We start from the raw sequence: 17,698 nt of genomic DNA, 5'->3' as shown, positions 1-17,698 counted from the left end.
ACAATGCTTATCAGTTTAACCAAGTGAGCTGGGAGACTATGGATATAATGGAACATATTTAGGCAATTCACTGAGCTAGGAAAACAATCTGAAAATCCACATTGTTACCTATGCATTTACACAAATGACAGCTGCAGAACTGGAAAGTGGGAGAAAAAGAACTATGTATTAAATAACTTCCTAAGAATTATCCAGTCTGACGATTTTTCCACTTTCTTTAAAACTTTCCATTCCAAATTGCAGCTACCAAATGTGAATTCAGTGAACATTCTTTTTTAATTCCTTGTTTAATGCATTTATGTTGCACTATCAAACACACAAAGAGAAGTAAAATCAAACTGTCACATACAGTACATACAAAACATTGCACACATATAGTACAGGTCAAAAACTGATATCTACAGTAATGTAAAAATATTCTTCTCTGCTTTGTACTTTTGTTGGTATAAAAAGTAATTATTTGTACCCCTGGGGCAAATAATACATTATATGTTAATTTTAAAAATGAAAAAAAGTAATTATTAAAAAATGAGACACAAAGTAAAAAGGTTGTTGACAGGGATTGCGGATAAGGGAAGAATGTGGAGTTATTATTTAATGGGTATAGAGATTCAGTTTTGCAAGATGAAAAAAGTTCTTGAGATGGATGGTGGTAATGGGTGTACAACAATATAAATGTACTTAATACCACTGAACTATATAGTTTAAAATGGTTAAGACACTAAATTTTATGTTATATATATTTTACCACAATAGAAAAAATTGAGGGAGAGTAGTTGATAACCCAACATCAAGAGGTAATAGAAATCAGATTAAAGAATTGAAAACCTAACAATTTCCAAATATTCAGCAAAAATTAAACTACCTAATCAGTAGCTCTCAAGAGCATCAGTAGGTTATCAAAAGAGTCTAACAAATATTCAAGCTAATAAGTGAGTTCTTTCAAATACAGTTCAATTTTTTTGTTTTTATACCCAGTGTTCAACGCAGTGGGATTAGGTGCCTGCTGGGCACTAAGGAGACAGCAATGGAGGGAGTAAGAGTTAGGTATCTACTCTGCCAAGGAAGGAAAGAGCTAGCCACCTTTGGTGATGAACTCTATGTTGAGCTTAGGCTACCAGGCTGGCTTGGAATCAAGCCGTCATAGCTGACGCTGGGCAAGGAGAACAACAGAGAATGAAGGAGAATGAAGGACTTCAAGGAGTGAAGCCTTGATCTAGGACACCTCATCCCCAAATGTTTGGTTGAAACACCTGTTCCTAAGGGGCTGCTGGCACACAATCCTTTACCTCTGCTCAATTCTACACAGAAAGATATTTCTCGTGGTTATATTTCATACCAATTTTGAAAAGTTGGGGACTCCTAAAACAAGTATTTCATGCAAAGAATGCCTTTAAAATCTTTTGAGAAACATCAGTATACTTTGCCCCAAAAGATGGAATAATTATGATTCTAGAGGTGGAATTTAAAAAATCAGTAAGGAAGAGGTAGTATAGTAGTGAGTCTCTAAGATGGTTCCCAATAATCCTCACTCCCTGGTATTCATGCCCTTGTATATTCTTCAGAATTCTTACAAACTACTTGTGGGAACAGAAAATGGTACAACCAATTTGAAAACAGACTCTTAAACACATACCTACCCTATAATCCAGCCATCCCACTCCTAGGTATTTATATAAGAAAAATGAAACTTTGTGTCCAAAGATTCATATATAAATGTTCACTGCAGCTTTATTTGTAATGGCCAAAAAAATGGAAACAATCTGGATAAAAAAATGTATGATATATCCTCACAAAAGAATATTACTCATCAATTTAAAGAACAAAATATTGAAACAAAAATGGATGTATCTCAAAATAATTATGCTAAGTGAAACGAGACCAGAAAAAAAATACTGTGTGATTCTATTTGTACATATAAAGTTTATACAAAACTCTAGAAAATGCAAACTAACCTCATTCTTGTGATATAAAAGTAAACAGGAACTATTTAATTAACAGTAGAACATAGATATTCTTTCAAACAAAATACATATTTGACCATCCACTGGTTCTACTTTACTTTTTCCCCTCTAAATTTGCTTGTTTTACTCACTTCTAATTTTCAGGAACAGAAATTTTTGCGTTCTTACTGTCTAATATATCCCCAGCACTAAAAATGACAAGCATATGGCTGATGCTCAAAAATCACCACTTAAAAAATTCCTCTGCTAATCTTACTCCCTTTTTTCTGTCCCAGTGTGTGATAGGCCTACCTGCAGTTCTCTCCCTTAATGCTACCCTCAAGCCCTCATTTCTCTCTCTCCCACAAACATTTTTATTTCCTAAACTTTGTCTTTTAGTGATTAATGAAATAATAATAAAGGGACCACTATTGTTTCTTTTTTTTTTTTTTAAGATTTTATTCATTTATTTGTCAGAGAGAAGGAGCACAAGCAGGGGGAGCGGCAGCAGAGGGAGAAGCAGACTGCTCACTGAGCAGGGAGGCCAATGCAGGACTCGACCCCAGGACCCTGGAATCAAGACCTGAGCGTAAGGCAGACACTTTACCGACTGAGCCACTCAGGCATCCCTGTTGTTTCACTTAAAGATACAACCATATGTGAAGAGCCTTATCTTCTAGATGATAAGTAATTAAGGGTAGTGACTTCCTCTAAAACCAGCCACATATTGTATTAGTATTTATTTTATATTATTATATACATATTTAGTGTCTGTGTGTACAATTCTGTATCTGATTGGTACCAGACCAATCTGACACCAGACTATCTGATACCAAACAAAAATCCAATTTCCATACATTAAGTTGTACAAACTTAATGTAAATTACACTGAGAAATGCTACAACTGGAATCATGTTACCTAATTTGGTAAACATTACCTTATCTACACACATGAATTAAGGGAGGGGAGTAGAAGACCTACAAAAAAGATTATGATACATGTAGCCAGTTTAAAACAATTGAGAATTTGTGGGGAAAAATGGAATTCCACAATCTGGAATCATGCATGCCTCCATATGAATTGTGGCTCTGCTTCTTAGCTGCATTTTGGGACACATACAATGTGGCTAGTTAGGAAAACAACTACGCAATTTGAAGACTGAAGGCATATAAAGTGCTTAAAACTCTATCTCCCAAGTGTTCAATAAATATTAGCAATTACTGAATTTTATAAATATAAGAATTTATAATTTAAGAAATGAGCTTCATTTAAATAATTTATCAATTACATACCTAGAAATAAAAATTTTTCAAGCCTGCATTAACTGTTTGTCAAAAACATACACGAAAAAAATTATAAGACTAAATATTTCTACCATAAACTTAAATAAGAGATTATAAAGTAAGATTTTAATTACTCAGTGCATCTAAAATAATGTGAAATGTTAGTATAATTTGAGTACAACTGCATTGTAACAAAAAATCAAGAATTTATATTAGTGTCACCTAAAAATCTAGTTATCCTTCAGCAAGATACACATTTACACCAGTTTTTTGGCAAATCAAATTTATGTTTTCTTATATGAAATCAGGAAGTGATTACTTACTTTTTTGAAAATTACAATTTTGCTAGGATCAACAGTAGTATGTATAAATGGCTTCCCAAAAAAATTACCAAGAAATCTACAACAAAATTCCCATTAACACAAAAGAATGAACTTAGTCATCATTTAAGAAATATACATACTTCATGAAAATGAAAAATAACTATGTTTGTAACATATGAATAGCTATGTATTTGCATGGGCCTTATCCAAGTTTAGGGACACTTCAAAACCCAAGACCATAAAATCTAAACAGAGCTAAGCAAAGTAAATCAGTGTCAAAACAAGAATCCTCCAGATTTTAACATCAAAGTATATATGTTGAATTACAAAAAGGCATCTTCTCTAGGCTGAGAAATTGCCAAAATGTACCCCATCTAAGAGGAGTGACCGCAAAAAGGCGTCTCTTTTTTGTCTTACACCAAGACACAAGTCTGGATTTCAACCATCACTAGCAATCCTTTGGCCAGGGACAACCTGCACAGCTTTACTTGAAATCCCCAAATAAAGAGGGCAGCTGCTGTGGACTAAATATTTGTGTCCCCTCAAAATTCTTATGTTGAAGCCCTAATCCCCAATGTAATGGTATCTGAAAGTGAAGCCTTTGGGAGCTAAGTAGGGTTGGAGTAAATAATGAAGGTAGAGTCCTCATGATGGGATTAATGCCCTTAGAAGACAAAAACCTCTTTCTCCACCAAGTGGCAGTGTAGAAGAGGGCTACTACAGTCTCTAGGGAACTTTCAATTTTAAAAAGTGCTTTACCTACATTATCTCATCTGATCCTCACACAGTGCTATAGGTCACTCAAACAGGTTTATTATCACTAATTACAAATGAGATTGAGTTTGAGAGTGATAAAGTGTTTAGGACAAGGTCATGTCTAGTTTAGAAGTAGTAAAACCGGGTTTAAAACCGGTACTCAGAGCACAACCAGTTGAGCGTCCAGCTTCAGGTCATGATCTCAGGGTCCTGAGGTAGAGTCCCACATCGGGCTCCACCAGTGTGCAATCAGACTGGGACTCTCTCTGTCCCTGCCCCCTGCACAGGGGCACTCACACTCTCTCCCTCCAAGATAAATAAATCTTTAAAAAAAAAAAAAAAACAAAACAGTTCTTTATCTACTGTATAATTTTTTTTTAATAAAATGCACTAATATCAACTATTTGAAGTTCTGTTAACTGGTTGACACAAAAATATTCTATTAAGCAACAGTCCCTAATAATTTCGTGTAACAATACCACAATAAGCAAACTGCAGGCATGTGGGAATATTCTCCCCAGGACACTCATCCAGATGATGGTTCTTCTTATTCTCATTTTGTTGCTGGATTCTCAAAGAATGGCTGATGGGTAAGAATTTGAGACTAGTCACCACCTCAATACTCAAAATACTTACTTGAAAAGAAAATAGTGTATGTAGTCATGCCCATCTCTCCACCAAAAATATTCCTGAAATGTTTTCATTCATTCATGCATTCATTCATTCACTTATTTAACAAATAATTTACTTTGTTAAATTATTATGACCCTATTAATAATTAAATTATTATTAGACCCTATTATGCTATACTCTTTCCAACCTCTGGAAAAGATACAATGCAAGTCACAAACCTCACTTCCCATACTACTCAAAGACATAACTGAAAGGCAGCTTAAACTCTCCTGAACCAAGACAATGTACCACAGAGAACCATACTAGAGCCTGCCAATAAAACTAGCTAATTATATTCAACCTGTTAAAATCCAGCAAGAGGGAAAAATGAACAACATATAAGAATATTTTTACAACCTAAATAATTAATAGGATTTGCTATTATATCTAATATTCCAAACTAAATAGGCAATTTCTCCAAAACTGAATCCGGAAGAAAGAGAAAATTAGAAGAAACCAATTACCAGCAGTAACTGAATCAGTAATCAAAAAACCCCCAACAAACAAAAGTTGAGGATGAGATGTGTTCATGGGTGAATCTGACCAAACATTTAAAGAACAGATAATACCCAGTCTTCTCAAACTAGTCAAAAAAAAAAAAAAAAATAGAAGAGGAAGGAAAACTTCCAAATTCATTCTATCAGGCCAGTACTACCCTGATACCAAAATCAAAAAAAGACACTACAAACACAGGGAACTACAGGTCAACATAGATGTAAAAACCCTCAACAAAATACTAGCAAACTGAATCCAACAATACATTAAATAAAAATAATTCACCAGAGATAAGTGGAATTTATTCCCAGAATGCAAGGGTGATTCAATATTCACAAATCAATCAACATGATACATCATATTCACAAGATAAAGGATAAAAACTATACGATCATTTCAACAAACACAGAAAAGCATTTGACGAAGTACAACATCCACTCATGATAAAAACCCTCAACAAAGTAGGTTTAGAGGGAACATACCTCAACATACTAACGGCCATATATGAAAAACCCACAACCAACATCATACTCAATAGGTAAAAACTGAGAGCTTTTCTCATAGGGTCAGGAACAAGACAAGGATGTCCACACTAACTGCCCTTTTTTTTTTTTTTTAAAGACTTCTTTATCTGAGAGAGAGTGGGAGAGCAAAGAGAGAGAGAAATCACAAGAGCGCCAAGAGGGGAGAAGCAGACTCCCCACTGAGCAGATGCTCTGATGTGGGGCTCGATCCCAGGACTGGGGGATCATGACCTAAGCCAAAGGCAGACGCTTAATGACTGAGCCACCCAGGCATGCCCCCTCTCACTGATTTTATTCAACATAGTACTGGATGTCCTACCCACAGCAATCAGACAGCAAAAAGAAATAAAAGGCATCCAAACTGGTAAGGAAGAAGTAAAACTTCCACTATTTGCAGATGACATGATACTATATATAGAAAACCCTACAGATTCCACCAAAAAATTACCAGAGCTGATTAACAAACTCAGTAAGGTCACGGGAAAATCAATATACAGAAATCTATTGCACTTCTATACACTAATAATCAAGCAACAGAAAGAGAAATTAAGAAAGCATCCCATTTACAATTTGCACCAAAAGAAATAAAATACATAGGAATAAACTTAACTAAGGAGGTGAAAAACCTGTACTCCAAGAACTATAAAACACTGATAATGGGGCGCCTGGGTGGCTCAGCAGGATGAGCATCCACCTCTTGATTTCCGCTCAGGTCATGATCTTGGGGTCCTGGGATAGAGCCCTGCATCGGGCTCTGTGCTCAGTGGGGAATCTGCTTGAGGATTCTCTACTTCTTCCTCTGCCACGCCCCCTGCTCACATACCTACATGCACATGTGCTCTGTTTCTGTCTAAAAATGATTTTAAAAACTATAAAACACTGATAAAAGAAATTAAAGATGACACAAAGTGAAAAGATATTCCATGCTCATGGAATGGAGGAACAAATGTTGTTAAAATGTGCATACTACCCAAATCAATTTACAGATTTAATGCAATCCCTATCGAAATACCAACAGCATTTTTCACGAAGCTAGAACTAACATAAATTTTGTATGGAACCACAAAAGACCCTGAACAGCCAAAACAATCTGAAAGTATCAAAGCTGAAAGTATCACAATTCCAGATTTTGAGTTATATTACAAAGTTGTAGTAACTGGGGCACCTGGGTGGCTCAGTCATTAAGCGTCTGCCTTTGGCTCAGGTCATGACCCCAGGGTTCTAGGATGGAGCCCCACATCGGGATCCCTGCTGAGGGAAACCTGCTTCTCCCTCTCCCACTCCCCTTGCATATGTTCTCTCTCTGTGTCTCTGTCAAATAAATAAATAAAATCTTTAAAAAAAAAAAAAGCTATAGTAATTAAAATAGTATAGTACTACCACAAAAACAGACACACAGATCAATGGAACATGACAGAAAGCCCAGAAACAATCTCATGATTATATGGTCAATTATCTTCATCAAAACAGGCAAGAATATGCGATGGGGAAAAGTCTCTTCAACAATGGTGTCAGGAAAACTGAAGAGCAAAAGAATGAAACTGTACCACCTTCCTATACCAAACACAAAAATAAATTCAAAATGGATTAAAGAACTAAATGTGAGGCATGAAACCGTAAAAACCCTAGAAGAGTGTACACGCAGTAATTTCTCTGACATTGGCCATGGCAACTTCTTTCTAGGTATGTTCCCTGAGGCAAGGGAAGCAACAGCAAGAATAAACTACTGGGACTGTATCAAAATGAAAAGCTTTTGCACAGCAAAGAAAACAATCAACAAAACTAAAAAACAACTTGCAAAATGGGAGAAGATATTTGCAAATCTGCTAAAGGGTTAGTATCCAAAATACACAAAGAACATAGACAACTCAACACCAAAAAACAAAAATCCAATTAAAAAATGGACATTTCTCCAAAGACGACACATGGGGGGCCAACAGACACAAGAAGATGCTCAACATCACTCATCATCAGGGAAACAGAAATCAAAACTACAATAAGATACCATCTCACAACTGTCAGAATGGCTAAAATCAAAACCACAAGAAGCAAGTATTGGCAAAGATGTGGAGAAAAAGGCACTGTTGGTGGGAATGCAAACTGGTATAGCTGCTGTGTATAAGAATGTTCATATACATGAATGTATGAAGTTCCTCAAAAAATTAAAAATAGAACTACTGTGGGGTGCCTGGCTGGTTCATTCAGAGCATGCAGCTCTGCCCCCTCCCCCCCCCAAAATAAATAAACCATTTTTAAAATGTAAGATTAAAAAAAAATTAAAAATAAAAAATGTAAGATAAAAGATATCAAGGGAAACATTCCACTATTTCAAATTTACTTCAAAAGTAATTATAAATGCAATGAGAAATGCAAATCTGTTTTGCATCATTATTTTCACTAATAGCAAAATGCAGCTCTAAAAGAAATTCTGAAATCATGTATGAAAAGGTTAACATAAAAAACACCCATTAACATTTCATATTTAGAAAATACCACCTCCATCAAAATTTGACTCAAACTCTCAGGACTAAAATTTGTTTTATATACTCACAGCCTCCACACAAATCAATTTTACCAATTTTTAGGACAATTTTGGTAAATACACGTGTGTGTACATATGTAGTACATGTGTGCAGCTGGCTAGCAGCATGGCAGAAATGAAATTTCTTTAAGATTTGGTATGTCGGAGCTAGGATAAAATTCACAAGTATCTACAAATTGAGAATAATTACAGGTTTTCAAATACATTGTATTTTTGTCTTTTTTTCCCTTGAATACTGTCATTGAATAATTTTACAAGCATCTTCTAACTTGTAGAGCTTTCTAAAAATTGTATTTCTCTAATTTTGTCTTTTGTGTATTAGTGCAGTGGTGGGGTTTATTTCCTTCAACTATCCTACTGCCTTCCTTCTTTTTTTCCCTTTCCTTCTTTCTTCCTCCTTTCTATGGTTGTAAATACCAGTTAACTCCTTTGTGATCCCAGGAAAGAAAATTTACCCCTCTGATTCTCAATTTTCTTTTATGTAAAATAGGGTTGATTCTATCTCATAGAGTTTGGTATGTATTAAAACACCAATAGGCACTCAATGCTAGTTCTCTTGGTTTTTCTCCCCACAACCCACCTTTCTGGTGTTTAAAATCTGACTTAGTGCAATCAATAAAAATAAAAAGATCATGAAATATTCCAAATTTACACACTAAAGCATGAGAGAACTCCTATGTACCTATCAACCAACCAGCTTCAAACATTATCAACATTCTTTCACATGTCATTTTAACTAATAACGTATGGCTTCTATACGTTTGTTTTCTTTGACTCTCTACAATTTGTTCTTTGGAATTAAAATACTTTAAGGTTACCAAACTTGAGGAAGTAATTTTGTAGGAACTTAAAGTCTGCTGCCAAAAATTTTATGAAATTAAGGAGATAGTATCCATGATACATTCAATGTCATAGTACTATACTCAAGAACAGGATCCAATGTGTGTTGTACCATTCTTTTTTGAGAGCAGTATCATTTTGCTTGTCTCCTAGAATGATTCTGGATTTAAAATGGTGTTACAATCACCATGTACTTATACATGGGGTCTGATTTTATTTTTTTAGAGGTAGAAGTCTAATAATCTAATTTAAGATTAACAGATACAGACTTAGGTTCGATATAATAAGGACAGTTTTCAATAAGCAATAATCGCGCCTCGGATAAACCTCATTGGCTACAATACTGCCACTGCGCAAAGCTAATAGGACAGTTTTCAATTAGTGAATTTGTTGAATGGACTTTTGTCCTATTTGGTACAGATTCACATGCATACTCCTTTAAAGATCTTATCGTCAGTAACCCTGAAGACGTTATCACAATTTCTCTAATACTTATATTGCTGTAATTTTGTTTTAGCTCTTGTCATTATGGGGGGAGGGGGTACTCTTAATTGCAAATCATTGTCCATCACAGTCCCAAAAGCCTCAAATCACTGGGACTACTGCATAATATAAGTTGTATCTGAAAATGCCAACTCATTGGTATGGATGAGGAAAACCCATCCTGTATAAATGTGAAGACATGAAAACTTGTTATGGAATAAAATTTTAAGAGTATTTTTGCCTAAAGCAACTCAAATTTTGACTCGAATGAGCACATTTTCAGCTAGCTTATCTGCTCTGTGGCTCCACAGGGTATATTATTAGTTGACTGGTACATTCTATTTTTTTTTCTATCCTTTAGAAGAAGGTGGAAATTTCCACCAAGACTCTTTATCTCTCCCTCTACCTATGGCAAGTGAAACTCATTCCCCTTCATTCCCTTGGGCTGCTTCTTCTTTTCCTTGCAATCTGTATTCTGTTCTTTTTGAACTGGAAGCTTCCTTGGCATTCTACCTCAAGTTTAAAAGCCTCTGAAGTATTACTCAGGAAAAATGAAAACATGTCCACACAAAGACCTCTATGCAAATGTTCTAGGGCAGTTTTATTCATTGGCCAACAGAAACCTCTTCATGACTGAATGAACAAACTGTGGTACATCCATACAACAGAATATGATACAACAATAAAAAGAAACAAACTATTAATACATGCAAGAACAAGGAGTAATCTCAAATGCAGTAAATTACATATAAGAAGCTAGTCACAAAAGGATACCTAGTGTATGATTCCATTTCTACTGACATTCAAAAAAAGACAGAATGATAGGGACAGAAATTAGATCACTGGCTGCCAAAGGCTGAAAATGAGGGAAAGGACTAACTACAAAGGTGTACAAGCGAACTTTTTGAAGGTGATAGCCTACATCCCAATCATGATGATGGCTACAAGACTATATATGTCAAACTGTACAACTAACAGGGATGAATTTTACTCTACAGATATTATACATAAATAAACATGACTTTTAAAAAATGATGAAAGTATAATCTCTGCCTTCAAGCTCATGGTCTAGCAGGTTAAATATATAAAAACATAATATAAAAGAATGAAGTAAATGCTATAATAAGTTATAACCAAAGTTCTGTGGTGAGACGGAGGAAGAGTGAAATCTTAGAAGGGGGTAATGGGTTCTTAGAAAACACAGTTTATAAATTATGTGTAAAAGTAAAGTGTAAGCATGACTATGGCAAGCAGAGAAGGAAGAAAAGCACCCAAGAAGAGAGAACAGCTGACAGAAAAGCACAGAAGTCATAGATGCAGGACCTATTAAAAGTAAAAGATACATAGTTCAGTATATAGAGTGGCCATGACAACAGAGGAAAGAAAAGTCTAGGAAGGGAGCGGCCTCATAAACCACACTATGGAATGGTATGGCAGAGGAAAAGGACAGTTTTAAAAGGTGTTAACAATAATCCTTTCAAGAGATATTTGGGGTCAGAATTAAGAAGTAGACTATTTGGTGACAGACTGGTTGTGGGAATGAGGAAGAAAGATAAATCAAGGTTAAAGTGATACCACTGAAATGAAGAATGCAAAAGGAAACAAGGGGATATGTGTGTGTGCGTGTGTATGTGTGTGTTTGTGTGTGTGCGTTAAGATTTATCTATTTTAGAGAAAAGAAGAAAGAGGGAGGGAGGGAGAGAAAGAACTCACGAGTCAGGGGTGAGGGGCAGAGAGGGAAGGAATCTCAAGTCCACTCCGCATTGAGTACAGAGCCTGACCCCGGGCTCAATCTTAAAACCATGAGATCATGACCTGCACCAAAAACCAATCAGAGGCTTAACAGACTAAGCCAACTGAGATTTGAATTTCAGTTGGGGGAAATCATCTGACTTCTGTTTTCCTATCTACTAATTAACTTACGTGTATCCCTTCTCTAATTAAAACAGAGTTTATTATAAATTACATATTTTAACTACTTTATAAAATAACTGTAAGAAATAAAGGCAACCCAGCATAATCTCACCAAAATCTTTAAGATGTCTTAAAGACAGCAGATAGAAAGAATGAAAGAAATGAAAATAGGAGCAGAAAAACTTACTAGTTTTAAATATTGCATGAGCTTCTTAATTTACATACTAGATTCCAAACTTTACTTGAAAATTATTTGAAATCTACAACACATTTTCTCAAAAAAATAATGGGATATAAAGTAGAGCTGAACTCTGGAATTACAGAAGTTTTGTATCAACCACAACCACCAAAGCACTGCAGTTAGGACAACAGGCTACTCTAAAGTTAGACTACTTGGAGTTCAATTTCTACCTCCTCTATTTTGTGTGACTTTGGGCAAGTTAACTATACAAGTCTTAGACTCCTCACTTTTAAAAAACAGGTGATAGGGGTGCCTGCCTGGCTCATCCAGTAGAGTATGTGACTTCTGATCCAGGATTCTGAGTTCAAGCCCCACGCTGGGTGTAAAGATTACTTAAAAATAACATCTTGAAAAAAAAAAAAAAAATTAAAGCTTCTTCTGCCGCTCCTGGTGCTGCTTGTGTGCTCGTTCGGTGCGGACCTGGTACCTCTTTTGTGAAGCAGCAGCTGAGGAGACTCCGGCACTCGCCATGGCCGACAAAAAGCCCAAGGAAGGAGTCAAGACTGAGAACAACAATCATATTAATTTGAAGGTGGCGAGGCAGGATGGTTCTGTGGTGCAGTTTAAGATTAAGAGGCATACACCACTTAGTAAACTAATGAAAGCCTATTGTGAACGGCAGGGTTTGTCAATGAGGCAGATCAGATTCCGATTTGATGGGCAGCCAATCAATGAAACAGACACACCTGCACAGTTGGAAATGGAGGATGAAGATACAATTGATGTGTTCCAGCAGCAGACAGGAGGTGTCTACTAAAAAGGGAACCTGCTACTTTACTCCAGAACCCTCTTCCTCCAGACCAAGAAGACATTCTCACTTAGAAAGCCGCAATTTGGTTCCACCACATCCTGACTACTACAGTATAGTTTTCTCTATTCTTTCATTTTCCCCTTCCCCATTCCTTTATTGTACATAAAGTAACTATGTATGTGCACAAGCATATTGCATTTTTTTTTAACTAAATGGCCAATGGTATGTTTTGATTGACATCAAATGGAGATGGGATGGGGGAAAATACTGCTTCTGTGAAAATACTCCCTCTCTCCATTAGTGGCATGCTCAGTCAGCTCTTATCTTTATATTCCAGTAAGTTATTTTGCTCTCACTGTTTAACAAAAAAAGAAGAACATAAAAATCCTTGCATACCTTGTTCGATTGGAGAATTTTAATGTTTTTCATTTATCATTGTAAAACCAAGGACAATTTTATAACTTTTTTGTACGTAGCTGTTACATGTAGGGCCATCTGTCTTTAAGTAGGGATAAATTACTCTAAAAGAAATGAATCATAGATAGTTTTCCCTTCAAGTCAAGCGTCTTGTTGTTTAAATAAACTTCTTGTTTAAAAAAAAAATTAAAGATGCTAATATTACCTACTCAAAGAATTACAAGGATTAGGAAAGATAATCAATTTAAAGCACTTAGCATATTCGTTCATCTAACGTGTATTTATTGAGCACCAACTATGTGCCAGGCCCTAATACTAAGCACTGGCAATAAAGCAGTAAACAAAAAACAAAGTCACTACTGTCAGGGATCTTATGTTCTTATATAAGTAGACACATAACAAATGAAATATCTAAAGAAAATAAATGATATAAAAATAAAGTAGGATACAAAAAAAAAAATCAAAGTAGGATACAGAAGGTAAAGAGTGACGGGGGGGCAGGGGTACTAGTTTGGCAGTAGGAAAGTTCCTCTAATGAGGAGACATCTGAAAGAGACTTCTTAAGGAAATGAAGGACAGAGTCATATATATAAACGGAGAAAGAAATCAGATCCCTTTCTGGCAATACAGAAAACTTACAAAATCCAGAAAAATATTCATGATTCAGAATTGCTTAAAATGGTGAATATTCAACAACAACAAACAAAAAGGTTATTTTTGTTTTGTTCTGTTTTGTTTTTCATAAACGGTTGGGCTGAAGAGAAAGCAAGAAAAATCCTCAGAGGTAGGAAAGAATAAAGTTTCAGTGAGCACTGAGGCTTGCCCTGAGAGCATCCACCAATCTTTAGTATTAATGAATTGGATCTAAAGGGGCTGCTTGAGGGAAAAGGATAAAAATCTTGGGGCCTAAGTAAGGTAGGAAATCTGAAGACCACCACTCTCCGTGGGTGAATGGGGAGACATGCTCAGCACAGAACACAGTGGAGATATTTGCCTATCTCAACCTAGGCAGAAGAGAAAAAAAGAAGTCTATCACCTATCACTCCAGTTTGAGGACAGAATTCATACCAAGTGTCAGATCTAACAAATTCAAACTAAAAATTTAGTTTTGAAAGATTCTGAGTTAGAAAAGACTAAAGGGGTGCCTGGGTAGCTTAGTCAACAGAGCATCTGACTCTTGATTTTGGCTCAGGTCATGATATGGGGATCCTAGGATCAAGCCCCACAACAGGCTCCCCACTCAGCAGGGAATATGCTTGATCTCCCTCTCCCTCTGTCCCTCCCCCTGTTCATGCCCCACTCCCCACCCATCCCCCTCATTCTCCATCTCTCAAGTGACTAAATAAATCTTTAAAAAAAAAAAAAAAAAAAAGACAACAACGACACTAGACCATGAGGGCACGTGGCTGGCTCAGTCAGAGGAGCATGGGACTCAATGTCGCAGTTGAGAGTTCAAGTCCCACAGTGAGTATGGAGATTCTGTGCTTAAAAATAAAATCATAAAAAAGAATAAAAGAGACCAGAGCATGACAGAAGCAAATATCAATTTTGCCAAGAAGCGTACACTTTAAACCCAGATCTTAAACTATCCCCACAAATAAAGTCCATAGAATATAAGCTCAATTTTTTTTTAAATCACAAAATAATGAACAGCCAACAAATGAGCAGAACAAATCTTAAAGAAACAGAACTCCCAAACAACAAAAAAAATAAAAATGATCAGATATGAAATACTGAAATGTTCAAATAAGATATCAAAAATAGGAAGGGGAGGGGGGCAGTACCTGGGTGGCTCAGTTGGTTAAGCATCTGCCCTCAACTCAGGTCACAATCCCAGGTTCCTGGGACTGAGCCCTGCATTGGGCTCCCTTGCTCAGTGTGGAGGCAGAGTGCTCTCTACCCCTCCCCTGCTCATGCTCTCTCTCAGTCTCTCTCTCTCAAATAAATAAAATCTTAAAAAAAAAAAAAAAAAGTAGGATTCAGGAAGAAACTATAAAATATGATTATGAAAGAATGAAACATTTCAAGATTTGAAATTTATAATTTATATATCATTTATTGATATTTATAATATAATTAGATATTTGAGAGATCTTTCTAGGCAGAGGGAAAAACTAGAGCAGGGGAGCTAGTGCCTCCAGAACTGAATAAGCAAGGAGGCAGAGTGGAAAGAAATGAGGACAAAGGGTAATACTCACTAGGTCACACAAGCACTCAATAAATATTAGCTATTATTATCCCATAATTTCTACTGGAAAAATGTGGATTATAATCATTTCTTCTTTCCCACTTCAGTATCAAATACAGCAGCCAGAGACGAGCTCCAGAAAACTCCAACACGGTTCAGAAGGGAATCAAAAAATAATTGCTTTCTATGAAGTGGAAACAGTCCTAAGTAGTAGTTCCAGCACCAAGAAAGAAATCTGGGTCTTGGTGAGCAAGACAGAGAAAAAGGAAAAAGGAAAACTATCCCTAAGTGATTCAGAAGAGGAGTACCTGGAGGCAACAATGATCAAAAAGAACAAAACGATCCAGTTGAAACTGCCATTTGGTGGGGGGGGGGGGAGCATTTTGAATTTGGGTAATAATTAGGAATCAGAACATCCTTTCGAGATTCAAAAATTTCACAAGTGGGGTGCATGAATGGCTCAGGCATTGGGCATCTGCCTTTGGTTCAGGTCCTGATCCCAGGGTCCTGAGATCAAGCCCTACAATTGCACTCCCTGCTTAGTGGAAAGCCTGGTTCTCCCTCTCTCACTCCCCCTGCTTGTGCTCCTTCTCTCCCAGCCTGTCAGATAAGCAAATAAAGTCTTTAAAATATAAAAAAAAATTTTCCACAAGTGAAGTCAACATTTACATCCTATAGCAGTGGGAATTTAGAGTAAATAAACCTTTCAAAGGTATGCCAAATTTTTCCATTTTAACTTTAATGCTCAACTTCTTCTAAATCTTTTCAAGACACAGCAATAAGCAGCAAAACTAAAATTTGATTTTTCTTTTCTTTCATATTGGCTGTCTGGCTAAGGCACTAACAGAACCATGAACAAAACACAAGTAATGCAGGTTAAGAATAATATTCATAAATCACGAATTAGCTATATGATCAATCCCTAATATAAAGAGTTGGTAATTTCATTTTTCCCTGATTATCAAAGAAAATTGATTGGTATATATCTTAAACATGCATAAATTATCATGTACCCTCTGACACACAGGAAACTGTGTGATTAAAAAATCAAACAAAGCATGCAGTGTTAAATCAATGAAGTTTTAAGGTAATTCATTTTCTCAAAGCTTATCACTCTTATTGTTTCTGATTATCATAAACTAATTTTTCAATTATTACAGTTCTTGAGGAACTTAGTTAAGTGATCATTTTCTACAATTCTAATACAAGCCTCCAACTTATATTAATAGTCACCTAGTATAACATAGTGAGAAGATTCAGGCTCAAACAACCTGGGTTTAAATCCTATCTTACATCTTTAATTTCCCCAATCCTGTCTTCTCATTTATAAAACAAGTTTAATAAAGTACTACGTCAAGTAGCTGTTCTGTAAATTGAGATAATCCTTATAAAACACTTATGTTGGCTAAGTTTAATCAACACTCAGTCACACACCCTGACTTACATCCAGGTTCAGCTTTATTACAACTGGGTCACAGGACAAAGGATTAATTTCAGTCTTCCCTCCTGAAGCCCACTTGAATAATTTGATGTAACTGTTCATGCACAATGCATTTAACCTACAGAATATAAAATCAGTGTCTAACAATATAAACTAGAAAAATATCTATACAATATACTATGCTGAATTTAAAACTTGGCTAAACTGAGTCATTGTTTTTAAATGTCTCACTTAAAGTAAATAAAGTAAACAAATGAACAGAACAGTCTCTACTGTTCTGAAACAACACTCCTGAAAAATTAGCTCACGAAAAATTAGCTCATGATCCAGGATTACTAACACCTTTGTAAACAACCCCCCCTTGGAGATGATAGAACTTAACTAATACAGAACAGAAGCAGTGTATATGAATAACTAAAGATATAAAAGAACCAAGACAAAAGAAAAAAATAGAAGATTTTATTTTTTTAAAAAATACAAATTTGAAGAACTTCTAAAAATACAGTCACTAAAAAGAAAAACTCATTAATAGGTGAGACAACAGATTAGATAGAAATGAAGAAACCAGAAGAAAGACACGATCACAAGACAGACTGAAAACATGAAAGATTAAGAGACATGCAGGATAAAATGGAAAAAAACTAACATGTCATGTATTAGGAGTTCCAAAATACAAATAAATAAAATGAATAGGGCACCTGTCGGTTAAGCAGCTGCCTTTGGCTCAGGTCATGATCCTGTGGTCCTGGGATCGAGCCTAGAATTGGGCTCCCAGCTCAACAGGGAGTCTGCTTTTCCCTTTCCCTCTCACCCTTCCCCCCTCCCCCCTGCTTGTGCTCTCACTCGCTCTCAAATAATAAAAAAAATCTTCCAAAAAAAAAAAA

The 17,698-nt window shown here is 35.9% G+C and overlaps 2 protein-coding genes and 1 non-coding gene across 5 annotated transcripts in view; 1 reads left to right on the top strand and 2 right to left on the bottom strand.

Moving 5' to 3' along the window:
• Positions 1–17,698, bottom strand: part of LRBA (LPS responsive beige-like anchor protein) — a 729,797-nt gene that overhangs the window by 697,361 nt on the left and 14,738 nt on the right. The window lies entirely within an intron of this gene.
• LOC116866761 lies at positions 9,600–9,740 on the bottom strand. Its single transcript, XR_004382459.1, has one exon. It is a non-coding gene; the product is annotated as a U4 spliceosomal RNA (small nuclear RNA).
• On the top strand, positions 12,472–13,365 carry LOC116866563 (small ubiquitin-related modifier 2-like). The gene has a single exon (XM_032855549.1). It carries the CDS (start codon positions 12,487–12,489, stop codon positions 12,772–12,774), a length of 288 nt encoding a protein of 95 aa, XP_032711440.1. The 5' UTR covers positions 12,472–12,486; the 3' UTR covers positions 12,775–13,365.

This window comes from Lontra canadensis, unplaced genomic scaffold (genome assembly GCF_010015895.1).
Source record: "Lontra canadensis isolate GAN:19392208 unplaced genomic scaffold, GSC_riverotter_1.0 scaffold10, whole genome shotgun sequence".
NCBI classification, from domain to species: Eukaryota; Metazoa; Chordata; class Mammalia; order Carnivora; family Mustelidae; genus Lontra; species Lontra canadensis.
The sequence above is the reverse complement of the archived record's forward strand: the minus strand, read 5'-3'. Positions and strand labels throughout refer to the sequence as shown.

Coding starts and splice junctions, on each gene's coding strand:
- LOC116866563 (XM_032855549.1), top strand. CDS start 12,487: ATGGCCGACAAAAAGCCCAAGGAAGGAGTCAAGACTGAGAACAACAAT.